Source organism: Canis aureus, chromosome 2, assembly GCF_053574225.1.
Source record: "Canis aureus isolate CA01 chromosome 2, VMU_Caureus_v.1.0, whole genome shotgun sequence".
Taxonomy (NCBI): Eukaryota; Metazoa; Chordata; class Mammalia; order Carnivora; family Canidae; genus Canis; species Canis aureus.
This window is the reverse complement of record NC_135612.1, coordinates 89,758,317-89,785,527: the sequence shown is the minus strand read 5'-3', so window position 1 is coordinate 89,785,527 and position 27,211 is coordinate 89,758,317. Positions and strand designations below refer to the sequence as shown.

Here is a 27,211-nt window from a genome sequence, read left to right as displayed (position 1 = left end):
GGGTGGTTTTTCCTGAATGCTTCACCCCGGTGGTAAATGCTAGTGAAGGCCAGATATTTCACAAGGTAGACTGAATACTCAGTTTCTCAAAAACGACGGTGACACTTTGCTTTACCTTTAAATACAATATATGAAACCACTTATGTTTACACGTATGAATTACTAACACTGTTTTCTATGAACTAAACAGGGACCACATTTGAACCTAAATAATATGTCCCATTCTTGTACCTAGAGTGAACGTCCACAGGGTATTGATGAGTTGCAGAAAGAAATCCTTTTGAATATGGGTTATCACCGGGGATTTGGTTATAATCAATATAATTTGGTTATAATAAATATAATTTAGGGCCATTGTTAGGAAGTTCCATTATAGAGTCATTAAGAATTGGCAGCCTGTTTTTATTCACAAAGTTGTCTTGCTCTCACCAGTACTTTTACACAGACTTCTTGAACTATTTAGTGCCCTGTGGTGATAGGAGTTGACAGATGGTATGTTAAACTTACTTTCGAGGGAGAAAAAAACAGATTTTGCATGTTTTCTAATGAGCTTCATTAAGCAGGTCTCTTGGTATCCTATTTAGGGTAAATGCCTTTACCTTAGCAAGCAGGACACAACATGAATAATGGCTCAGAACAAACAATGGTGGCAATTTTCTTTTTAAATCAGAAAAAAAAAGCTAACACGAACATACGATAATTAGCCTTCTTCTTAAATGGGGTCGCTCTAGCTTTAAAGCTTGACAAACACTCTCAAGGTTTGCCCTGATGTGGTATAGAGGACTCTTTGTTCCAATAAATGTGCTTTGGCAATTCCCCTGGAAGTTAAACCAGTTTTCCAGCCCAGATTCTCTGTGAGGACAGCAGTTGTTACTCATGTAGTGAAGTCGGACTGCCTGGGTTTGAATTTCGGCTCTACCGAATACTGACTGCATGGCTTTGGGAAAGTTGTTTGACCTCTCTGGGACTGAGTCTCACCATTTACAAAATATCAGCACCAGTATGTATTTCGTAGGGTCATCCTAGAAAGATTAAATGAGATACTAATATGCAAAGTGCTTAGAACAGTCCTAACAGCACATATTAAATGTTCAATAAATATGATCTGTTATAATTATTGGTCAACAGACAACCGCCTTAAAGAAATGTGAGTCTATTTTTTACTGATAGAATACATTTCCACCCGAAAAAATTCCTGTTTTTTTTTTTTTTTTAATGAAATCTCTATCGTGTGTCTAGGTGACTGGGGTTCTAATTTGATGCCACGTCCTGCTCTATAAAGACTAGCAGAATTATGTCATGAGGGGCATTGTGGCTTCTGCTGCAGTTTGGATTTTTCCTGACAGGCATCTGGAGACTGAACATTTTGAAAGAAGGGGAGTGATGTTCCGAGCTTTGACTGGGTGAGAGGGAGTAGCTGGCCAGGCACAGAGTGAGATACAGGAAAAAGGGGGGAAACTGCCCACCACGTCATCTACGGTCAGGTTTCATCTGTTTTTCTCTTTAGATAATAAATATTTTCTAAGACAGTGAATAACTGGTATCCTGAATTCTAGATTTCAGTACAGTTTGGAGGTCAATAGGTATAATATTGATCTCTCATCTCTCTCTTCTTTGACCACGTTTCCTCACACAGAGCAAAAACAGTTCCCAAGCTTGATAGGCTGAGATTGCCTCAGTTTCTTACAATCTTACTTGTGAAGTAGAAAATGAAATGTGGAAGTTTTATAGTTGGGGGACAACAGTTATGGATGCTTAGGATAGGAAGGGCTGCTGGACACCATTTAGTTGTTTATCGACATCTACTGAAGTGTAAAACAGTTGCAGGAACCTTGGGTGACTGAGCAACTGAGCAAAGATTACCGAGTGGTTAACGAGGGAGTGGGTAATGAAATCAAGACATTCCAACACCAACTCCTAGAAAAGACGCATAGACTTGAAAGAAAACTGAGGACTCCTTTGTTCCACGTTTTATAGATGTTATAAGCATATTGCTCCACAATTTACACTGGAACAACCTGATGCCCACAGAAATACACCATTTGGGTCACACGCCTAGGTGGTGACATAGTCTATCAACAAACCCAGGACTCAACCTAGTCCGGTGACTTTAACCCAATTTTTTCCAGACCACATCGATAATGCCAAGCCCCTTGATTGCAAAAGCCATCAATACACATAAATTTCAGAGAATCGGAACAAATACACTTGATTATCATGTTCTAGGTCTGTGGACTGAAATCAATCTGATTGATTTTGTCTTCCTACCGCAAATCCCTGCTCCTCCTTGAATTTAAGCACAGGGTACCGAATTAATGGATTAGAATATACAATTCAAGGCCCTGTTGCTATGGTAAGGCAGGTTCATATACAAGAATAATAGTTTCTGTTTGATGAAAATCCTTAGAAATATTGTCTTAGGATATCCAGTGGGAGGTGTTATTAAAAAAAAAAAATCTTTCTGCCCTTGACCCCATCCAAGTGCCTCACGTGCCTTGCACGCAGTGACGGCTCAGTAAATGTTTGTTGATGTAGAGCCTTCTGACTGGAGCTCATTCATCTGTTCCTTCCAGAGCTAGCAGGTGCCTGGTGTGGGCAAAGTAAGCGCCAAATCCCTTCAGCATGAGGGCGAGGAGGCCGGGCAACTGCAATTGTCACAAGCTTTTAGAACGCTCAGTGAACGAAGAGTTTCTGCACTGAAGCTCCCACTGCACGTGGGGGTGAACGGGTATCGCCGTAACAACACCAGAAAGAGCACCAACCAGCCGTTCATGTCCTCCCAGCTTGTTTTCTAGGAGCATGCTTCCTCCCCCACGAACAAGAGGCTTCTGCTCACGGCAGTGGTGCTGACATCCAGAACGCCAAGCGAGTAGTGCTTGGTAGGCCACCTGGCTAGGCAGTAGAGAGAACCAAGAGCCTGACACCATATAAATTACGGGAGGTTCTGTAGATAAGACAAAGTATTTTCCTAGAGGAAATGCTGAGACGTGGTGATTTATGGATCCATCATTGTTAGTGCTCATAATGAGAAACCTGTTGCTTTCAGGTCTAAATAAATGGCTCCGTAGAAGCACGAGGATGGCCATGACATGAATTTGCCTCTCATCGGAAAGCACGATCCTCCTTAGGACATTTCCTCTTTCCTAGCAGTACAGCAAGATACAATTTGCATGTGTGATATTATTTTTTTTTAATTGCGAGTCATTATTCTTTAAAACATGTCATTTCCTTCAGTAATGCCTGGTGCTTTTAGATTTATCCATTCAATTAACATGTATAATCAAAGAATTTTTAAGAAAGCAGAAGTTATTTTTTTTTCCCCTCAAATCCCTTTGGATTTTGCAACAAGAATCCTTTGCGAAGGATTGTGCTTAAGTAGATGTTCTCTAATGCCAAAACGTTATTTTTCAAATAAGATAAATTTTTAATGTGGAGCTGTATTCAGTTTGTGGCATGCAATAACTTCCACTTGAGATAATAAAAAAATAACTTAAAGACTTCCATTTGTGCTAGGTGCTTTGATTTTACTGTTTATGCTGACAGACACTTAGATATAATGTGAACATGATTTTTCTTCAAAAATGCCATGTTTATTGTTTTTTAAGAATTTAGAAATGTATGAGTTAATCAAATGATATTCCAAATTCTCTATTAATACAGATAGTGGACCCATTGCAATCTGGGCATCAGGCCCTATGGCCAATAGCTGTCCATGGGCTGTTCGTAATGGGATGGGATGGAGAGGGGGGATTGCCACCCATGAGATATCCAAATTCATGTAATAACGAGTCACCTTGCGTTTTCTCAGACTTCTAATTTAATTATTTTTAAAGAATTTAATTCTTTTTGAATAATTCTTTTTGATTGAATTATTTTTAAAGATCATCTCAAATGAAAAGTGCCTATTTTGACAATTCATGGACGGTATTGTCTTTAACCCACTGAGGCATCTAAAACCAAATGGACTGAAAAACATAAGAGGACCTAATTTTTGCCTGGAACTAATATTTAAATTTTGTGTACTTTCAGAATGCCTTTTGCAGATCTTATCCCATGGCACCGCCCCAGCCACCACACGAAGTACGTGTCACTCATTCACTCCCACTTTCGCCCATTTAATATGGTACTATGGAGCCTGACGACGCATCCATTGGTCACTGTTTCACCACCTGTGCCAACAGCAAGGAACAACACACAAAAGCCTTTGGTCCCTGGGAGAAGACGTTCTAGTGAGGGAAAGAGACAAGGAATAACAACAAAAACGGGCCAAGTGTGTATTACTGGGTGCTCTCGTGTGCTGAAGACAAAGAGAAGGCTGGCAGGGAGAGAGTGTAAGGGGTTGTGGTGTAATGGGGGGTGGCCAGGGAAAGCCTTGCCTGAAAGTGGCATCAGAAAACAAGGGAGGGTGGTGGGCTGTTGAGATGGATACTTGGGAGAGAAAAATCCCAGGCGGAGGGAATAACAGGTTCAAAGGCCCTGAAGCAGCAGCCCGATTGGTGGGCCTGAGGAATGTCAAGGAGGTGGATGTGGCTGGAACACAGTGAGGCAAAGGGGGCAAGTGGGGGGAGGGAGGACGAGACAGAGAGGGAACAGGCCACCGGGGATCACTGCGTACAGGCCACTCTTCAGCTGTGGCTTAGACTCTGACCGGATGGGAGGTTCTGGGAGGGCAGTGGCCAGAGCTGGCCCACGGCCCACACCCAACAGGGTGACTCTGGCTCCTGCTGAGAAGAAACCTCACTGGGGAAGCCTGGGGGGGGGGTTGGAATCAGAGACCTGTTTGAAACACTGGGGTTACTTGGGTGTGAGATGATGGGGCGCCCTTAAGTGGGAAGCAATCAAAGCTGATGACAAGGAAACAGCGAGCTTCTCTGCATCTTGGGTTCCACATTTATTACAAAAGGACGGTCCGGGGCTAGGACACTGGGAGGCGAGGGGTCATGCGTGCCAGGGCCGGGCACATATCCGATGGCTCGTGGATGGCCGCTGCTTCAGCTCAGGTGAGTTCACCTGGGTAGCGTCCTCTCTATGTCCGCCCCGTCCTCGCGCTGGCCCCGTTGTGCTTGCACCGTGGTCTCGTGACGCTAGGATTTAGACTCCCATCTCCACACTTAGCGTTTTATTTCGACATCGCCCATCTGTGACACTAAACTAGAACATTCTTTTGGGCAGGTACCGCATCTTATTCCTCTTATACGTTCGGCACCTGACACATAGCTGGGCACACGGTAGACTGGGCTGGGCTTCCCGTTGAGCGGCTGAAAGAGAACCTACAAGGTTCGAATACATCTCCCCGCTCATCTCTAACAGGTATGTGTTATCACTAGGCTTTTGTTGTTTCCTTTGCAATCAGATTAATGTTTAGAGTGGAATGAACTTTCTCAGGTGTGGGAGGGGGGTGATAGATAGCAAGGGGTCCTAGAAAGAGGGAAAGAACACCGGGTGAGGCTCCAGAAAAATCTAGGTTCCAAGCCATATCTGCCACTTAGCGGATGCCTGACCCAGAGCAAACCATTTCACTTCTCTAAAGCCCAGATTTTGCATCTGAAAATTGACGATAATTATATTTCTCCTAATTTGAGAATGGGGAGAATCAAATGATACCCACAGTGCATGCTAACGAGATTTGCGGCGTATCCTGGACGGAGCCATCATCGTCCAAAGGGGCTGTGCTGTTTGAGAGCCACAGTAGGAGACACAGAGTAATACAGCCTCTTATATTCACCTGAAGGAGAAATCCCGGCTATTTGACGATTTGTAAGTAGCTCACTTTTACGGTATGTTGGAAATCATATGCACTCGCATGCTGTGTATTAATTCTTTTTACATAGCGATTAAAAATGCCATAAAAGATTAAACCCAAAGTCAAGATTGCAAGCATAATTCTAACGGAGAGCACGGCCACAAGTCCGCACTTGCACTTACCTCCCTGCGGAAAGAACTGCGAGTAAATCTCTTTGAAGGTTTCTTCATTAACCACACCGCTGGGACACTCCTAAAGAAAGTGGGGAGAGGAGCAATATGAGCAAAGTGTTCATAGACTGATTTTTTTGCGCACTTTGAGACAGAACTGTCTGCTGCACAAAGCTGCACCAACAAAAGTTAACCTTCCATCCATTTTTTTTTTTTTTCAAAGAGAATGAAATCACACAATAAACTCCGTGCCGGTTCTTGCGGAATGGGAACAAAAATTATGGATGTAAAAATCTTTGCATAGTATAAATATCACAGCTGGCCTGACACACTGGAAAACACACCGTGCTGCTTTTCAGAACACCTATGTTTATTATCAACGGAGTGAGAGGAAATGCCATTGTTCCTCTTACAGCAACGGTATTGCAAGATGCTTGTATGGCCGCATCTTGGGGCTAGGTTCCTCTGGCAATTTGCTGGACCCACAGTATCTTCAGTTCAGTGAGAAAGTGGTGTGATCCCGTTGGGAGTGGCCCAAGCAGGAACAGTTACCGATTCCTGTTAACATGTTGTTCAGGAGCACATAATGGCATGGTTTGTAACACGTGACCTTGAGTGCGATAGGACCTCAAGATTTTTTTAACTTCTGGAGAGGAGAGTCTGAAAAGAAAAGAGGCCTGGATGTAAAGAATTCCCATTTTTGTTCCGTGGGTGGAGTTATTTTTTTTTTTTTAAGACTGATGCGTCTTGACTTTGGGAACCCCACTAATGTCTCCGGACCTGGTGGGACCGGAGAATGGGTCCACCTTATTTAAAACATGTATCCTGCAATGGGGTGTTCTCTCATCTTCTTATATGTCTTCTAAGAGTATGGTTATTTAAAAATGAGAGTTTCATGCTCGGGAATACTGTACTTCCTTTTGTGTGCCTCAAATAATTTCCTTAGCTCCTCCATATAGGTCTGATGCAACTCCTCAACCTGTTCCGGGCTTGGATGTGGAGTCCGATGAACAGGGATTGGGCGGCCAACCACGGTGTGGATAGGTTTCCTATAGGGCATCAGACCAAAATTGTATTGAAAAATCCCTCTGACATGGAACAGAGGCAAAGCAAACCCCATGATCTTCTGTAGCTTCTCCCAGAGTCCCAGAGTGGATTGGACATTGTCTACAAAAGGAACTGAAATCTAAAATGTTAGAAGACGTCTGTCTTGGTGGTGAAAAAGGGGACTAAGTAAGAGAATCTTGGGCAAAGATGAGAGCTGAACTTCCTCCACTCTGGGTTAGAGTCTGAGGGGTAGGGACTCCTGGAGCAGGGGAGACTGACTACTGGGCAGTAATCTGACAGCAAGTCACATGTGCGACGCGGATTGTATGTCGAATGTGGGGAGGCGACAAGCTCTGTCCAGTCTTTGGGTGGCTCCTCACGAACTAACAGTCCCGTCGTACCTGAGCTCCCGGCTTTAGTTGTCACGATGCTCCACGCTGCCTGGCTCTGCCCAGGATTCACCAGGGAGCGTCAGGGGTGCGCAAACTTCCTTGCCTTTAGACACAGAATATTTGTGCACTTTAAATTCGACACTGCTCCTGGGAGCTTAAAAAATCATCTGACGGGGTGTTAAACCTTCTCTTAACCCTTAAAATCATTGCCCCCTCATGAATAAACTGGATTTATTACCTTGATCTTTCTTTATTCCAATGAGGCAGTTACTCGCAACTGTAATGTGCCTTACATGAGAAGTTTTCTATTTTCTCACTCATTGGTTTGAAAGGTAGGACCTTTGATATATGAACACAATTTGAAATAATGGCTTCAGTGTGCACTTGTGTTTACAGAGCTTGTCAGTGTATATTTCTCCCACTTGATCATTATAATTGACCTGTGACTGAGGTGTCTACATTCACTGAGGCAGAACAGGAGGTTCTGCGGTCACGTTCTAGCCAGTGGGGCAGCTGGAATGTGCACTTGAGACTTTCCAGATCACCACAAGGGTTGGGATTAGATGACCCTTGTAAAAATAAGGACCCCAAGGACCTACGAGGATTGGAGCAAAGGAAAGGCAATCAAAAACAAATGAGAAGAAAAGCAAGCAAGCAAGCAAGCAAGCAAACTATTATAGTTAATTTTATATGTCAACTTGTCTGGGCCACGATGCCCAAGTATTTGGTCAACCGTTGTTCTGGATGTTTCTATGAGGGAATCTTCGATGAAAGTCACATTTGAACCAACAAAATTTGAGTCAAGTTGATTGTCTGCCATAATTTGGGCAGGCCTCATCTAATCGGTTGAAGATCTAAGTAGAAGAAAGGCTAATCTTCCCTGAGCAAAGGGGAATCCCTCAGCATACTGCCTTCTGGCCTGATCTGCAACTTTGGTTTTTCTTGGTTCTATGGCAGTGGTCTTTGGACTCAAATGACAACTTTTTCATGAGTCTTTAGCTTGTCTGTCTCTGCGAACTGGCTTAACCCTCCACAGTCATGTAAGCCAATCATTTAAAATAAATCTCTTTTTGTATATAGACACATCTCTTGGTTCAGTTTCTCTAGAGAATCCTAAGCTGTAACTGAATAGTCACCAGCTCTGACCTCAAAAGGAAAATAAAGATGGCATGACTAGCTAGTCACTCAAAAGTTTCAACTAAATGACTCTTAGTTGGCAGCAACAGAAGCAATTTTAGAAGCAAATAAGCACGTTGTGATTAGGTCCCCTGACACGTGGAAATTGTGACTTATTGGCTATTAAACTCTGAGACGTCTGCTTGGGATAGCAAGGAGAGAGTGAGTAGATGACTCTGCCATTCAGTGTGAAAGGTCAAGCTGGAAGCCTACCTGGGAGGTAAAATGACTCTTGTAAGAGGTGAAGATGGGGAGCAAAGGGATATCTGCCTGCAGGAGACTTGTCGGCTGTCTTTGATCTCTGGATGTGCTTGATAGATACATCTTATAACGTGAAATGAAACTTATAAATTGATTGTCTCGGATGTGTTTGTTTTATAGAAGTTCAGTCACACGTCTGTGTCAGGCCAAACCCTCTCTGCCATCTGAAAGCTCCTGGCCCAGTTTTAGGGTGGTCAGACCTACCAGGTGAATTGGTCCTTATCCATCTTGCATTCATTACATTAATTCGCATCTTTGACCAATGCATATTGTATGGCTATTATTCTAGAACTTTTCAAGAAAGTGGGGCAGCAGCAATAAACACATCATAGGTCTTGCCCTCATGGAGCCTACATCCAAATAGAAGAAAGAGATAAAAATAAATCCAGAGAGTGGCGATCTTTTGTTTATTCTAAAGGGTTCTTATGGAAAAGCAATGCATCCTACTACCTTCAGGTGAGAAAAAAATTAACCAAACTCTACAGGACTCTAGTGATGAATGAAATGGTTCAAATGATCTGGTATCTAACTTTTCCCACCCCTTTTGTGGAATGGCTTCTGCACAGAGGTAGTATCTCCACCCCTCCATCAAGAATAAATGTATCAGGCTGTGTATACAGCTAAGTGTACACCATCAACCCTGTAGCTATGTTAGTTACGTTAACTTGCTGCAGCGCCAGTAGCAAGCAGGTCCCCGAGTATATAATAAGTTTATTTTTTATTTTTTATTATTTTTTTTATATAATGAGTTTAAAGGAACGTAATATGTATTTCTTGCTCATCTAACCATCAAACTTGATGGTTCTTCCCAGAGTCCGTACGGGACAGAGGCTAGTGATAGTTTGGCCATCATAGTGTGGTTTCTGAAGTCTCTGTGATGGTCTCATGGGAAGGAGAAAAGGACCACTGAAGAGTGTCCGTGGGAGGTGTTTACGGGCCAGATCCTGATGTGCAAAGTGCTACATGTCATTTCCACTCTTGTTTTGTTGGTTAGAAATCATGTTTTTAAATTTTTATTTATTTATTTTTGTAAATTTATTTTTTATTGGTGTTCAATTTGCCAACATATAGAATAACACCCAGTGCTCATCCCATCAAGTGCCCCCCTCAGTGCCCGTCACCCAGTCACCCCCAGCCCCCACCCACCTCCCCTTCCACCACCCCTAGTTCGTTTCCCAGGGTTAGGAGTCTTCCATGTTCTGTCTCCCTTTCTGATATTTCCCACTCGTTTTCTCTCCTTTCCCCTTTATCCCCTTTCACTATTTTTTATATTCCCCAAATGAATGAGACCATATAATGTTTGTCCTTCTCTGATTGACTTATTTCACTCAGCATCATACCCTCCAGTTCCATCCACGTCGAAGCAAATGGTGGGTATTTGTCGTTTCTAATGGCTGAGGAATATCCCACTGTATACATAGACCACAGCTTCTCTGTCCATCATCTTTCGATGGACACCGAGGCTCCCTCCACAGTTTAGCTATTGTGGACATCGCTGCTAGAAACATCAGGGTGCAGGTGTCCCGGTGTTTCATTGCATCTGTATCTTTGGACTGTTGGTGGGAATGTGAACTGGTGCAGCCACTCTGGTTAGAAATCATTTAATGGGGAATCCCTGGGTGGCTCAGCGGTTCAGCACCTGCCTTTGGCCCAGGGCTTGATCCTGGAGGCCCGGGATCGAGTCCCGAGTCGGGCTCCTGGCATGGAGCCTGCTTCTCCCTCTGTCTGTGTCTCTCTCTCTCTCTATCATGAATAAATAAATAATATCTTAAAAAAAAAGAAGAAATAATTTAATGCGTCCACCCCAAAAAGCGAGAGGAACCTTGTGTGCTCAAGAAGAAGACAAGATCATGGATTTGGTAAATGGTTAGCATTGTCTGGCTCAGGCTGATCTGAAAGTCTCCAAGTGTCTGGGCTCTGAAATCATTCTTCACTGATGCTTTACCATGACCATCATCGAATCACGTAAGTATCAATTTTCCTGGTGTCATTTTAAAAGGATGATATTTTAAAATAAACACATTTAGTAAGTTCTCTGCATCTCAGTATGGATTTGTTCATTAGGCTGTCTTCACTGTAAGGGGAAGGATCCAAGAAGTAGTAGTAGAAGTCTTAGGTTTAGGAAAAGTGAGGAAAGGCTCATTCATCTGCTTGGAGAAGTCATTGCAACCCTCCGTAAGCCCATGGCTTCCATATTATATTTTCTAATGACCTTTTGTCTGATGATTAAATAGTGATTATTCTGTGAAAATATGCTGTCTACAGAAAAGGATAAAGAAGGGGTACCCGGGGGGCTCAGCCAGCTAAGTGTCTGCCTTCAGGTCATCATCCCAGGGTCCTGGGATCCAGCCCCACGTCAGGCTCTCTGCTCAGCGGGGAGTCTGCTTCCCCCTCTGCCTCTGCCCCTACTTACCACCGCCAGGCTGGTGCCCGCGCGCTCTCTCTCAAATAAATAAATAAAATCTTAAAAAAAGAGAAAAGTATAAGGAAATAAAAACTGCCCATAGTTATACTACTGTAAAGCTATCTCAGTAATTTATCTAGGCATATTAATTAATATACAATTGGATTACATTTTATGAATTTTAAAGTTAGGATATAGATAAAATTGAGGTAATACAACACTTTCGCATCTTACTATTCTGAGGCATCTTATAATTTTTTTCACTTAACAAAACATCCTGAACATTTTTCGTGTCATTATTTTTCATGGCTGTCCAAGTATGTGCCCACTAAATTTATCATATTGTTGGATATTGAGAGGATTTCAGCACTGGAGGACTACGTGGGGAGAATGCAGTATTCCGCAGTCTAGCACACACATCTGATCGCACCTATGCTTCCTTCTTTCTGACTAATCCAGAAGGAGAATCACAGGCCAAACGGTTGAAGTGGTTGCAAGCTTCCTCACACACACAGCTGCGTTGCTTTCCAAAAGGGCTGCACCGGCCTGTGCCTCTGCCACCGGATTTTAAGAAAGCGTCACGTCTCGGTGGGCTGCCGGCCAGGATCACACGGGGCTTCGACACGCACCAAATCCCATGTACAAACAGCAATAATTTGCCTCCCTCGTGAATCCAATCATCATTCCGAAAATTGCCAGCGGACGTCCTGGCATTTGCACAGATCCCTCCAAGGGATACAGTGATGCGAGTGTTTTTGGTGCAGACGAGGATGCTTTGACAGCCACCTGCTGGACCCCTTGCCACCGTCGCAGCTGTTTACCGAGCACATATCCAAGGCCGCCTCACATACAGTGTTTCTGTTAACATTTTTCAGTAACCCCTGAACGGTGGTGATTATTTAGAGATTAGGAAAGTGAAGGTTGAGAAATTAAAACGAAGTACCTTGTTGGAATCCTACTTTTTCACAGGGCCATCCATTCGCTTGGTCTTTCAACAAGTACTTATTGAGTACCTTCTGTGCCACAGGGACTGTTCCAGGTATGAGTTTTAAAAATTCCAGTTTTGGGATCCCTGGCTGGCTCAGTGATTGAGCGTCCGCCTTCAGCCCAGGGCCTGATCCTGGAGTCCGGGGATCGAGTCCCACGTCGGGCTCCCTGCGTGGAGCCTGCTTCTCTCTCTGCCTGTGTCTCTGCCTCTCTCTCTATGCTTCTCATGAATAAATAAATAAAATCTTTTATTTATTTTTTAAATTTTTAAAAAAAAATTTAAAAAATAAAATAAACAAAAATTCCAGTTTTGCTCTTATGGAATTTAAATTTTAAAGTTCAGTGGACTATATGTTAGGCAAATTGAGTTTAAATAACATTAAAAAAACACATTAATAAGTGTTTTTAGGAATACAAGGGATAATTCACAGAAATTAAATAATACTTAGAAAAAAATTAAAAACCCAAATATTGTACACTAAAATAAATAAATAGGGACACCTGGGTGGCTCGGTGGCTCAGCATCTGCCTTTGGCTCAGGGTGTGACCCTCCGGGCCCCGGGATCGAGTCCCACATCAGGTTCCCTGCAAGGAGCTTGCTTGTCCCTCTGCCTGTGTCTCTGCCTCTGTGTGTCTCTCATGAACAAATAAATAAAATCTTTAAAAAATAAAATAAAATAAAATAAAATAAATAAATAAGTAAATAAGTAAGTAAGTAAATAAATAAATAAATAAATTCAGTGGACTCAAACTCCTACTTCCCTGACTTTTAATTGTGGTGTTGTCTTGTTTTCTGGATTACTATCTTTTTTTTTTTTTTTCTTTTTCCTATTAAGAGTGAAAAAGTGGTCTTCTGATGAGCCATCCGTGCAAACACTTCCTTTGGGCAGACCCACAGTGTTTGTTTCCTCCCACGGCCACCCATCATGGTTGTTTTGATTAGAGCCTCATTTGAAAGGAAGCCACTGGATCAAAACCGAGGACACTGATTACAAATGACACACACAAATACACCATATATAGTGAAATTGTCCTTAGTGAGATTTGTGGAAAATGTTGTTAGCTTCTGTGTTTTGTTTTGTTCTGTGTTTGAGAATGTTTTGCCTTTAGTCCAGCAAGGACCCGTGCACGTCTTCCTCCTCACCATGTAGGATCTACTCTAATTATGAATGGCTTGATGCCAAAGTGCTTTGGAAAAAGCTCCAGGTTTTAGGACGGGCTAAATGAACTACTTTGTCAAATGTCAAGGAGCTGGAGGTTCCTAGCACCCTGCCAGCTGCCACATTAATCTGGTAGGACCAGCAAGTTTCCTTTATTGCTTCTTAAACCCTTCACCATGATATTATCAGGATGCAATAAATGTAGAATGAGATTTTCTTAGCACATAACTGCCATACATTTGTCAGGTGGTGAAGACACTTGCCTTTTGGGGTCTTACAGATGCATTCCCTGATGATCCTTTTCAGTTCTCTTACACAGTGTCCTGAGGCATGCGAGTGCCAAAATCCACTGTGAATGTATAATGAATATTTTGCTACTGCTAATATCAATACTAACGAAATAGTCATCTTCATGAGAATTAATACAGTGATGATGATGGTGATCATGAGAAAGACCGTGATGATAAGCAAATACATACGAGCACTTTCTATGTCCCAAGTACTGTGTTAAACGCCTTACATGGCCCATCTCCTGGGAATGGATAGAGGCTAGCATTACCTCCATTCTTCAGATGAGCAAACAGCCAGAGAGAGAAACTGACCGTTAGAAAGAGGCAGAGAGTCGTCTCTAGATCAGAATCAGGAAATTCGAATGTTTAAGCACCTTTAGAGAAAACCCAGTTCAATGGCTTCCTTTTAAAGGTGAGATTGAGGCGGGGGTTACAGGAGGTGCCCAGCCCCCCAGTGGGCTGTGGAGCCTTACCTTGCGACTGTGTTTCCTGAGGTCTAAGATGATGTGCAGACTTCGGAAACCCCCTCATGTCTAAACAATAGCTGGCATGTTCTGCACGGCAGTATTTAGAATAATCTAATGAAATGCTCATGCTTCTGGGCTCTGGACTTAAGTAGAACTGAATTGAACCCTTGCTCTGCAGCTTCAAAGCCATATAGCTTCAGACAAATGGTTTAGTCTGAGTCTCATTGTTCTCCCTTGTAATGTGGGGATCACTGTTGACATCAGAGGGCTGCTATGAGAATCAATAAGATACTGTATGTTACGTGATTATCTTAACCGCCCTCTTTGCATACCGTATTTGCTCATTAAATAGGAGTTGTTAGTACAGTAGTAATAATCTCAGGTTTGGTGAGCAGAACTCCATCACACAGAATCGCTGTGGCATCATTACAGCAATACCAGGGTTAAACGGCACCCATCAAAGCAGTTGAACCTAGTGTAGTGCAGCTCTGATATAATGCAATGAGCCCATAAAGCAGATATGAGTTATGCTTCCTCCTCTAGCCCTCGAAATTGAATCAACTCTCTAATAGCATCAGAGCTTACCCTCAAAGGCAGGGGAATACTGTAACTGTAAATGGCAGATGAGAAGAATAACGGCTACCATGTTGGAAATAAAGGTTAGTAGAAACCCAGCAAACTTTTATTCATTAATTTAAAGGAAAGCTTTCCCTAGTAACGCTTATATGAGTACATTAGAAGTACCGCAGTCCAGGGGCACCCGGGTGCTTCATTTGGTTAAGAGTCTGACTCTTGGTTTTGTCTCGGCTCATGATCTCAGGGTCATGGAATCGAGCTCAGTGACAGGCTCTGAGCTCAGCAGGGAGTCTACTTGAGATTCTCTCCCTCTCCCTCAGCCCCTCCCTCCCCCGCTTGCATGCTCACCTTCTCTCTTTCTCTCTAAAGAAAAAGAAATACAGAAGTCCTTGAGAAGTGGTGGGAAAGCATTTCAGAAAGAGATCCATGCACTTACAGGAAATTGGTAATGAAATTATTTTCCCAGGTGCATCCTGAGTCCTTATACGTTTATCTCACAAGAAAGCCTCTCAGTATTTCCTTGAAAGCTGTCAGAACTCTGGTGGAATGCTCTAGAAATGGTGATATGTAAATCAGATGTGTTTTCTCAGTGATATTTTCCACTCCACTGGTTGAAATCTCTTCCCATAAATCATCCTGCTCTGGTGTATATCATCTCCTCAGGTTCAGGACTATTATTGAACATTTAGAGATACTTCTTCAGGAATCCAAAAGGAAGAGGTATGGTACAAAAATGTCATGGGAAAAAAACACTAAAACTAAAAGGCCTTGTGAAATAAATAGTTCTGTGGTGATGCTTTTATGATGTTTACGGTAACACATTTTTAAAGCATCCATGTATTTCATCAACTCTTATGCCTACCCCAGTTGCTAAGGAGAGTATACATGGCAGTGGTTGTGAGGTGCTTATGCTGAAAATCCTGAGTTTCTACCAACAGAAATATCATGCCATCCATGTGTTGTCCCATGAATGTTCTTTTGGTTGTTGTCCCTCACAAAGGAAGTAGACTGACACCTCTTTGAGAAGTAGCACAAGCAGATCGTGCACAGAACGACCAAAAAGAACACAAAGGCTGGACACTGTGTACTCAGATCAGAGAAGAGAAAGAGGAAGACTCATATCATGACCCAAATAAGGTGACCATCCATTCATTCCTCTGGCAAGAAGAGGTCCAGGTAAGTTGGCACTTCTTAGAAGACGTTACCTCCTTAAGCAGTACAATCGTTAGTGACCATACTTACCGTGACTGTGTGCAAGTTCATAAGCAGAGCAAGCATCCTGGATAGTCAGAAGAATGAGGGGCAACAACTCATGAGATCCACCAAAAAAGGGACAGCTCAAGTGGACAAGGCAAAGGGAATAGGATTTCATGTGTGAAAGGTAGACTTCAGGGCTATTGATCAACAAGTTCTTCCTGCTTCTGAACACATGCAAAGATTGCATTTGAAGGGTCCCTAAGGGTTGGATGGGACCATATGGCAAGTTCTGTCCAATGAATAGAAAGCAGAAGTGACACCATGACATGAGATTTAGAGTAAGAAATATTTGGTCTTTGTCCCTACTTCTGACATACAGCTGCTAAAATCATTGGGTTTTCCTAGGTTGGGTGAGATAAAAGTGTCTCTTGTTATGTTAATGAGGTGACTTTTGGACCCCAGCTGACAATGGGGCTGGTTGCTAGGGGAGCCAACCATATGATTAGAGGGTGAAAGGGTGAAAGCTTTCAGTCCCACACCTCTGACATCTGGGGAAGGTAGAAGGGCTGAAAGTTGGGTACAATCACCAACGGCCAATGATTTATCCAATCATGCCTCTGTAATGAAGCCTCCATAAAAACCCCAAAGGACAAAATACAGAGAACTGGGGTGATAAACATATGGTGATTTGGGGAGAGTGGTGAGCTTGGAGGTGCCATGGAAACCCTGTGCCCTCTTCCCATACCTTGCCGTCTGGCTGTTCCTGAATTATACCCTTTTATGATAAACCGATAATCTAGTAAGTAAAAGGGTTTCCTGAGTGCTGTGAGCTGCTCTAGCAAACCAGACCCACAGAAGGGAAGGGATCATGGGAACCTCTGATTTACAGCCAGTCCTTCAGAAGCACAGATAACAACGTGGGCTTACGACTGGCATCTGAAGAGGACAGCAGTCTTGTGGGACTGAGGCCCCACCCTTGGGATCTGATGTATCTGGGTACGTACTCTGTCAGAGTTGAGTTGACTAGTAGGATACCTAGATGGTGTTGGAGAATTGCCTGCTAGCGTGGGGAACCTCCCGCAGGGGAATCCTGGTCAGGTCGTGGTACTTCAGCATCGTCATCATCAGACACTTATTCATACCACTTTTGAGGGGCAGCAATTCATTGCCACTGCCAGACAGGTCAGAGATCTCTTTTCTTTCTGGCATGGCATCATGTGCAAAACGGTGGCTGCTCCATTAACAGGGCTCCTCGAGGGACATCAGTAAGCAAGACACTCTCGAGTGTGAATGAGAAACACACCTTTTAACATTTGCAGCCATTGAGGTTCTGTTAACTAAATAATATTCTGACCGATACACCAGGACAGGACAGAAAAGACTTCCTTCCCTTTTCCATAATGGCTAAGTCGTAGTACTGGTTACGTGGTGAGGAGATATTTGAGATTCATCTGGGAACTTAACTGTATGTGTGGTACATGCATATATTCGTTTATTCTTAAGTGAATTTAATCATCAACTATGAAGTTTTTGAGTATGGATTCAACAGTTAATTGTTATTTTACAAAGTCATGATTTAAAACTACTTTCAAATTACCGCTAAGTACCCCACATGGACTCTGTCCAATTATTACAGTTAAGATTCTGGTGCCTGCCGTGCCCCCAAAATCAGATAAGAAATCTCCTTACAGAGGATGATTTAACAAGTGTTGCTGTTGTTTTGGTCTGGATATGTCTATGGATATACCATGACATTTGGGAAACATTGGCTATTTATTTTCTTAATTTTTAAGATGTGAGCATATCAAGCTGAGTTATAGTTTCATAGTCAAGACAACTTTTTATCCTTTGAAATTTTCTTTCAGATTTTCCATTAATTTGTTGACTGAATTGTTAAAACAAAACATCCCGCCACCTTACCTGTCTCCACAAGACAGATAGAGGGAACTCACTGATACAATAAAAATGAAGGATGGAGCATTTCATTTTCAGAGACTGCAGGTGGAAAGCGTGACTGTCTTTACATATTCCATCATGCTTAATACCTAATCCAATTGGGAAAAGACCAAAAAATTGGGGTTCTTTTAAATTCCACTCCTCACTTCCCTCCTTTGGAATGAGGTTGCTTTGAAAAGCCACTCTCTTAGTAGCAAGACAATCTAAACACGCCTTGGCATTTCATAATTATAGGAGAATTTTGAAACTTTATTTATTTTTTTAATTTTGAATTTTGAAACTTTAAATGGTGCTATGCCACGACTCGTACTGCTAATATCCCCAGATTCTGTATGCAACCTTCTCTGTTCCTCTTAGACTTGATAAATACTCTGTAGGCAGGGACTGACTGATCCTTATCAGTGTTTAGAACAGAGAGTATTAAAAATGTTTATCTGAAATGGATAAACGCTCAACCAGCTCTTAGCTTTTTTTTTTTTTTTTTTTTTAAAGTAGGCTCTATGCCCAACATGGGGCTTAAACTCACAACCCTGAGATCAAGAGTTGCATGCTCTACCAACTGAGCCAGACAGGTGCCTCTCAACCAGCTTTTAGCTTTTAAGAAATTAGAAGATAAATTTTCTCTGGCAGTTTCCTCGAAAGCCTTGAATGCAAATTTTTGAAACCCCATACACTCCCAGACATCCCCCCCCCCAATTTGCCTATTCTTCCCTATCTAATTATACCAAGGAATACTTTTGATGACTTGTGTTGTATTTTTTAAAAAATATTTATTTATTTATTTGTTTATTTAGGGGGAGGGGCAGAAACAGAGAAGGGGAGAGAGACAGAGAATCTTCAGCAGACTCCCCACTGAGCATAGAGCTGGAAGCAGGGCTCAATCTCAGGACTGAGATCATGACTGAGTAGAAACCAAGAATCTGACACTCAACCGACTGAGCCACCCAAGAGCCCTAGATGTCTTGTGTTGTATTACTCAAAGTCCTTACTTTTTCTTATACACATCTCTGTCCCTAACAACAACTACAGACTATTAAATAGTCATGAAGAATTTTCGAGGTCAAAATCTTAGTTCCACCCCCTAACCTCATCACTGTTTGTCATAAATATGTTCATAGACATTAAGAGGAAACCATCAGGGTCAGGAGAAATATTTCTTACTTCAACGAGAATTTTAAAATCTTTACTATATTCAATAATTAGACTGTAAAAAGCTCTTTTAAAATAAGAGGATTAGCCCTTCAGTTTTCAGAGCATAAAGGCTGATCACTAAAAACTAGAATCAGTTTTAAATCTGTTTTTTTTAATTTAAATTCAATTAATTAACATATAGTGTATTATTAGTTTCAGATGCAGAGTTCAGTGATTCATCAGTTGCATATAACACCCAGTGCTCATCACATCACGTGCCCTCCTTCATGCCCATCGCCCAGTTACTCCATATCCCCACCCACCTCCCCTCCAACAACCCTCAGCTTGTTCTCTATAGTTAAGAGTCTCCTGTGGTTTGTCTCCCTTTCTGATTTCATCTGGTTTTACTTTTTCCCTCCCTTCCCCTGTGATCCTGTTTTGTTTCTTATATTCTACATATGAGTGAGATCTATGATAACTGGCTTTCTCAGATTTACTTATTTTGTTTAGCATAATACCCTCTAGTTCCATCTGCATCATTGCAAATAGCAAGATTTCACTTTTCTGATGGCTGACTAGTATTCCATTGTATATAGACACCACATCTTCTTTATCCATTCATCTGTTGATGGATTTATGGGCTCTTTCCATAATTTGGCTACTGTGGCACTGCCACTATAAACATTGGGGTATAGGTGTCCCTTTGGATCACTACATATGTATCTTTGGGGTAAATACCCAGTAGTTCAATTGCTGGGTTAAATTTCTGTTCTAATGTCATTTATGTTCTCTTAATCTAAGTTTCTTCACCTGTCAAATGACCTCTAAGAAATACTGACATCACAAGTAAAAAGCAATGGAAAATTAAAATAGACAATGTATAAAAAAGAAAAACTTTAAAAACTGGATATACCACATGATGGTATATTTTGCTGCTTCCAAAATTCGCATTAAGAAACTTCTGCACTCTCTGAATGCACTCTTTGGGCTAAATATAAATTTCATATTGGAAAAAAAAAGTGGAGAAAGACTTCCTTCAACAATATTGGAAAAGACACAAGAGCTGGGTTATAATCAAGATTCAGTTCAGTTGTTTGTGTGTGAGGATGCAGGCACATTCTGAGTCCAGTGAGGTTTTTTTAGTCACCCAGGGTAAAGGAGAAATCCCAAGCACAAGGCAAAGTTCTTCTGCACCTCAAACAGTCTTCTCCAACTATAAAGAAGAGGGAAATTATACGAAATTTACAGCCAAAAAAAAAAAAAAAAGAGCTCAAGTTCCAGCTCAACTAACAAAGAAATAATTGTGGAAATGTCCAGACTCTGATTCTCAGTCTATAAAATGTAGAAAATAATAGAATCTTACAATTAGGAAATGATAACTCACCGATTCACTATTCTGGAAACTCTACAAATGTTGTCTCTTAACATTCCCAAGTCACCTATGCTGATTCTGCTGAAACGAAGTTACCCAAATTTGCAGGTAAAGCCTTTCTGGGATCAGACCCAAGTCCTAAACCTTTAGTGGAATGCATGTAGTTGTCTGATTTAAAGAGTCTCCAGAAAAGGATTTCCCCAAAGAGAAAGTTCAAAGAGAGAACTTTTAATGCAACAAGAGGGTTCATTTGGTCAAAACTCATTTTGTCTGTTACAGCACAGCTAAGTTCTGCAGGTATCTAAACCACCGGGGGGAGAAAAAGGACAACAGTGACTGAAGAGAAGGCCTGTGTATTAGCTTTCTACTGTTGCACAAAAAATTACCGAAACTTAGTGACTTAAGACAACACAAGTTTATTATCTCAATTCTGTGGGGTAAGCGTCTGTCATGGCTCATCTGTGTTCTCTACTCAGGGTCTCACACTCAACATGTTAGCTGGCCAGTTCTTCTGTGGGCCTTGCAGTGTTCCTCCTAGCTCATTCAGATTGTTGGCATGATTCTGTTTCTTTTGGTTGTAGGACTGAGGTCCCCATTACCTGGTGGACTGTTAGCTGGGTGCTTTGCTCAGTTTTCTTCTCGTGAGTTCTGATTGCCTTTATCTGACTAATCAGACCCTGAAGGATGATTGAAGTTCAACTGATATAGGACTTTAATTACACCTGTGTAATCTCTTTAAGGCTATACCTCAATCAGTGTTTAGCTGAATAACCAGGAGACAGCAATCATGAGAGGGCCATCGTTAGAGATCTGCCGCCTACATCTGCTTCTTCTCAATACGAGTTGATCTAGGTTTTCATAGTAGTTTCTATATAAAAGTCTTTTCTATAGTAAAATTCAGTGCTTCGAACCCTAGTTTAACTAGATTTGAAAGGAATTCACCCTGTCAGGGCTGTGTTTGGCAGTGCACAGGGCCAGCAGTGACTGCAAAACTCAATTTTTTTTTTTTTATGATTGCTGTGAATAGTTATTCCGTATGCTGAGGGGTGTGTTGTCCTTATTTATTTCTGCTTTACATCATCAAGGTCATTATGCAGATTTTATGAATTGATTAAACCACTTTCAAATTGGCATGACATCAGCCTAATGATATTGGAAGAACACAACTGAATAAAAAAATTCTACCTAAGAGAATCGTGCTGTGTTTCAGTTGGAAAGAATAAAACGCTAAGATGATATGCATGTACATACACAGATATATTTAGCTCTATCTCTATATAAATGGTTGTAAGAAGATGTATTTTTTCTGGAGCTTTGCAATGATCTTATTCTCAGTCTCCTTTTCTTGACCAACTGCATTGGCTAGATTCTGGCTCTTTGATGACTTCATCGTGCTTATCTTCTCTTGACGTTTTTTTTTTTATGATTTTATTTATTTATTCATGAGAGATACAGAGAGAGAGAGAGAGAGAGAGGCAGAGACACAGGCAGAGGGAGAAGCAGGCTCCATGCAGGGAGCCGGAGGTGGGATTTGATCCCGGTCTCCAGGATCAGGCCCTGGGCCAAAGGCGGTGCTAAACCACTGAGCCACTAGGGCTGCCCTTCTTTTGACTTCTTATGTGACATCATACTTTTTCCTCATCGTGTAAGCCATTTTTATTTATTGGTTTTCAGTTATTTAGAGTCAAAAGCACCCTACCATAAGCAAAGACCCTGCTGTCATTTTATTCTCTCTCTCAAAGGAGTGGGGAAACGGAAAGGAGCTCATTTTATTATTTGTGGACAAATTCAGTAGAAGTTCTACTGGACAAAGAAGTATAATGTAGAGATTGCATATAAATGTGTATATGTGCGTAGACGCAATTGATTAGACTCATCTACTCTAAATTTTAGAAAAATCTGTTCTAAGACGTATTCATCTTTGATGGAATGCAGAGGATGCAGGATGAACAGAAGTAGCATTTAATGATCACCCATGGTCTGCCGAGCACGGAGCCAGCTTGTGTAGAAGATGCATGTTCTCATTAAGTCTTTATAATAAGTAAAGGAAGCAGGTATTTTCTTACATGGGATGTAATAAATGAGCTCAGAGAGGCTTAAGAAACTTCCCTAAGTTCAGGCCGATATTTAGCCATAGGACTGAGATTTGAACCTGCGTTTGGCTATAAAGCTGTTGTATCTGACTAAGCTGCCTCCATGGAAGGCAAGTGTAACGATAGAAAAGAAAATAAACTCATTGGGAACTTTTACCCAACACTTTTCAGACCTCTTAATTCACACTCAAAAAAGAAAAATCATTAATCGTTTATTCAACAGATCGTCCTAGACCCCCATCTATTTGGAGCTTAGCGTCTATAGGGAAGACATGCATTCTTCAAATATTCACACAAATAAATGTCACATTAAAACTCATCAGGGCAAAGCAGCATAAAAACTCTAACTGCTTTTCATAAATTAATTCAAATGTCACAGGTGAGGAGACGCAGGGCAGCCATTTCATTTGCTTTTATGAGGAAGGCACAGCACACGGTCAAACCTTGCCCTAAACACATCTTATTACATATTCCTTCCCCTCTACTTTCTTGTTCCTAATTCTGAGAAAGGAATTCCTTGTCCTTCTCTCAGGTACTTGCTGCTCAGCAAGCTGCTGTTTCCAGGAGCAGCCCTGAGTCTCTGGGGCTTGGCTACAAGTCAGAGGAATGTTTGTTCTGCTTAATTAAATTCTGTTTGCTGCAAATACTTGAGAAGTCTTACCCTTCTTTGCCTCCAGTGATTTTTCAGAGGCTCTTCTCTAAAGGGGACAGTTAGCAAGGGTCACTGCCCGGGAGGACAGTCCTGCCTTGACTCGCAATGCCTCTAGGTTCCCCACTGTGGGGGCAGAGTGCTCAGAAGGAGACCTGGGGCCTGGGCAGGTGCCCAGAGCACTTCAAAGGGTTTCCGGAGCTCAGATGATGCGCTGCCTGCCTCAACCCTTCTGAGTGCTTTATTACAACATTGAGGCACAAGGGGGCAGCAGTGTCTTCCATGATAGATGGAAATCACAGTGCTAGTTCTACGCGGAGTCTTTTCCCTAAACTTGGTGCAAATCTGAGTAGATTTCTTTCCAGAAAGCTATTTTCTGTGTATGAAAAGTGAGTATGAGCTCCTGTTCCCAAATTAGATATATAGAATTTCATTTTGTTTTCAAGTAGGCTCTTTTCTGTACAAGTGGGGCTCAAACTCATGACCCTGAGATCAAGACCTAAGCTGAAATCAACCAAGAATCTTAACTGACTGAGCCACCCAGGCGCCCTCCCCCCCCCTCCGCCCAAGTTAGCTATATAGAAACATTAACTCCTCCATTCTGGATATTATAGTTGGAATAAATCAGCCTAAAATTACAATCTCTTTTTTGGCAGTTGAGCCACCTTAATTTTAGTCATCAAAAATCTCTGGGTTGTAGATCTAAGGAAATAAATAAACAGCACAACAACAAAAATCCCAAGTATGAAATTCAAGTAAATTTGCTCTTAAGTACATGTGGGTTCTGATTTCAGACTGCTTGGATTTGCTTGGGGGAAAGTTTTAAATCTTTAAAACAGAAATAATGATAATATTTATCTTGGAGTTATTATGAGGTTTAAATAAAGATAACCCATATACAATGTTTAGTATAATACCTGGCCTTAATCGTGATGGGGATGATTTCTATAATGGTGGGAGTGTCCATTTCGAATCTGTTCAGTTTCTCTTATTTTTAAACTTAATGGGGAATATTATATTTATTCTTATTAAATAGTTTCTGTTTATTTAGTCCAAAATCAATCTTCCCTTATCTTGTTCTAAATTGTAGCTTCACTAATTTGATAGCCTCTGGCTTTAAATCCACTCGTATCACTGGTTTTGCGATTTCAAACAGGTTATTTAACTTCTGCAAGCCTGGGTTTTCCTATCATTCATTTATTCATCACATATTTTTTGAAAATATGTCAGAGAGTGTAGTAAGTGTTGGAGGTAAGACAATCAACAGGGTAGATGAAGCCCTCTGGGGGGTTTGGAATCTATCAGAGAAGACACACATAAGACACACATAAAATAAGAAATTCAAAAAAAAAAAAAAAAAAGAAAGAAAGAAAAGAAACTCCAGAGATGACCATTTAGCTGGAGTAGTGGTAAGTGTTCCAAAGGAAGTATGGGAGACCAATCTCATCCGGGAAGGGTTCGAGGGAGGACCTTCCTGAGGACATCACACTTAAGTGACTTTAAAGCAGCTATTTGAAGGATGAGAAGTTTAGCAGGAGCCTGGGGAGAGAGGTCGAGGGCATGTGGAAATCCTAGCATGAGTTCAAGGACTAAAGAGATGGCAGTTGTGCAGGGAGCGATAGTCGCATACCAAGTCAGTTAATTCAAAGCCTGCTAAAACAAAAACAAAAACAAAAACAAAAACAAAAACAAAAACAAAAACAAAGCCTGCTAGACATGTTAAGCATCGAGGTCTTTACCATTCATGTGATAAGGATAATATACTTGTGTTATAGGGCTCTGGAGAGTATGAAGTGATCCTTTACGCAAAGTGCTCAGCAAAAGGGCAAAGCACATTCTACACAATTAAAATTTCTCTATTTTCTTTCTGTCCTACCAGAGCTGAATATCTAACTCTGGTATAGTATTTATTCAATACATAATTATTTCGCATCTACTACTGTGTATGAGGCTCTCTCCTTAAGCTGAATAAACAGAAGAGAAAAAACAGATACGGTCTTGCTCTGGTGGAGGTTTTCCACCGATCAGCTGCTATGTTCTATGTGTGGATGAATTTACTTCATCTGAACAAGAGTTTCAACATAGCTGAAGATTAAAGTCTCATGTTCCCATCTCTGAAACTGAAAAAGAAGAAGCAAACACACAGAATAAACTCGCATTGCCATGGATTATAATGTAAATAATTTAAGGTTATTACTTTGTACATACGAGTTCTGCATCTTTCTCAGATTTTGACAATAATTAATAATAATGATAATTTCTACAATGCACATTTTATACATGGTACAGCTGATTAGAATAGATCCCTATGTAATCGTAATGACTAATGAGGCCTCAGTGACACTCTTTTAGGAGCTAGCATTCTTCTAGAAGCCTGGAAGTCTAGCACCCTGGTAGATGTACCTGTATAGATATGTTTACTTTGATAATTGACGTCATCTAACTTATTATATTTAATATGCTAAATATTACACATATACTTATTTATTTACTTTATTAAAATCTTGATTTCCCAAAAGTGTTCCAGGCATAGAAAAGAATCATGAAATCACAAAACTACAGCTTTTACTTTTCATTTACATCTACACACTTTTCATTTTTAGAGCTTGTTGATATTCAAGACATTTATTTTGCAAATATGGTGAAGGCATTGTTTCAATCAGCAAAAGATCCTCTTCAAAATTCATGTTATACAAGTTTGTGATAACAATTTTTATTCTCTCTAGTGAGGTATAAAGCTACAGGCTTTATGTTCTTGCCACATAATGAAGTAAAACAATACATGTTTTCTTTATATCTTACAGATCCTTTCATTCTTTTGTTCATCAGCCGCTAACCTTACTGCTTCCCAGAGAGATATTACTGTTTAAATTTAAATTATAGCAGATTTACTTCCAGGATTCTCTGGGGTTGTTTTGTTTTTGTGTGTTTGTTATTTTTGTCGGAAGATGATAAGTCTAAAATGGTTTGGGCTGTATATAACCTCTCAAAATATTCCAGACATCTCTTGCTTTTTCACAGCCTAACATACCCAGTAAGATAAGGAATATTATCTCTGCCATTTTTGCATTTTATGCCTCTATGTCTGTAAGCAAACTAATCCAACACATCACTCAAGAATAAAATATGAATGAAATATTATTGTAGAATATAAATTAATCACTGAGAGCACAGTTTGTACTTATATTATGATTTCTCCATTTTGTGACTAGTATAATGAGTAATTTTGAATGGATATAGGCGTTAGTCTTTAAGATCAGAATGCAGAAAAAGAGGTAGACTTTCTTTGGTGGGAGGATATGGAAGGAAGTGAGTTATGGAGAAAAGATGGAAAGATGGATCAGTGCTGTTTCTGCCAAAGTGAAGTCTGAAGTATCTGATGGACATCTAGGGGAGATAGTCAACAGTCAGGAAGAAGTCTGGAGCTTAGGTAAGAGTCTAAGCTTATATCTATGGATTTATGTGCCTTTACCACATAGGTATAGAGATTTAGCCAAGAAAATATGAAGTGAAAAAAAATCAGGGAGCTCAGTACACAGTCTTGGGGAACAGCAACATTTAAGATATGACATAAGAAGAGTGGTCCAAAAAAGAATAGTCAGAGAGATACAAGGAGAAGCAAACAATAGTGATGTCAAAGGAACCAAGGACATTCAAGGAGCTAGTGGTTTCTAGTTCCAAACTCAGCAGAGAGTTTTTTTTTTTATTTTTATTTTTCTTTTATTCCAGCAGAGAGTTCAATTAGGTCCTAAGACGTCATGAGAAGGAAGGGATAAAAGCCTAGACTCTGGAACCAGACTGCATGGCCTTGAATCCAGGCTTTACTACTCATACTATCTGTGCTGCCTTGGGCAAATTTCTTAACTTGTCTGTGCCTCAATTGCCTTAACTGTAAAAGGGGGCTAATAGTAATATTCTTACCCCACAGAATTAATATAAAGATAGCCTTGGCCAATATTTGTAAAACTTAAGCCAATCTTTGGCTCATAGCATACCAAATTTAAATCACGCAATTAATTAATTTCAAGACTGGAAAGTGATGAATACATTTGCAAAAGAAAAAGTGTGGCATGCATACAACTGAGTACAAGGAAAGTAAAAATTTTGAATGAGATCAATGTGTAGCTTCAGTGTCAATAT

The 27,211-nt window shown here is 41.0% G+C and overlaps 1 protein-coding gene across 5 annotated transcripts in view; it reads right to left on the bottom strand.

Annotated features, from left to right (window-relative positions):
• Positions 1–27,211, bottom strand: part of KCNIP4 (potassium voltage-gated channel interacting protein 4) — a 1,117,936-nt gene that overhangs the window by 26,466 nt on the left and 1,064,259 nt on the right. For all 5 annotated transcript variants that reach the window (XM_077881061.1, XM_077881097.1, XM_077881087.1 and 2 more), the window contains one exon: positions 5,926–5,995. In XM_077881061.1, the coding sequence (XP_077737187.1) occupies positions 5,926–5,995 (70 nt within the window). The remainder of the gene's footprint in view (positions 1–5,925; positions 5,996–27,211) is intronic.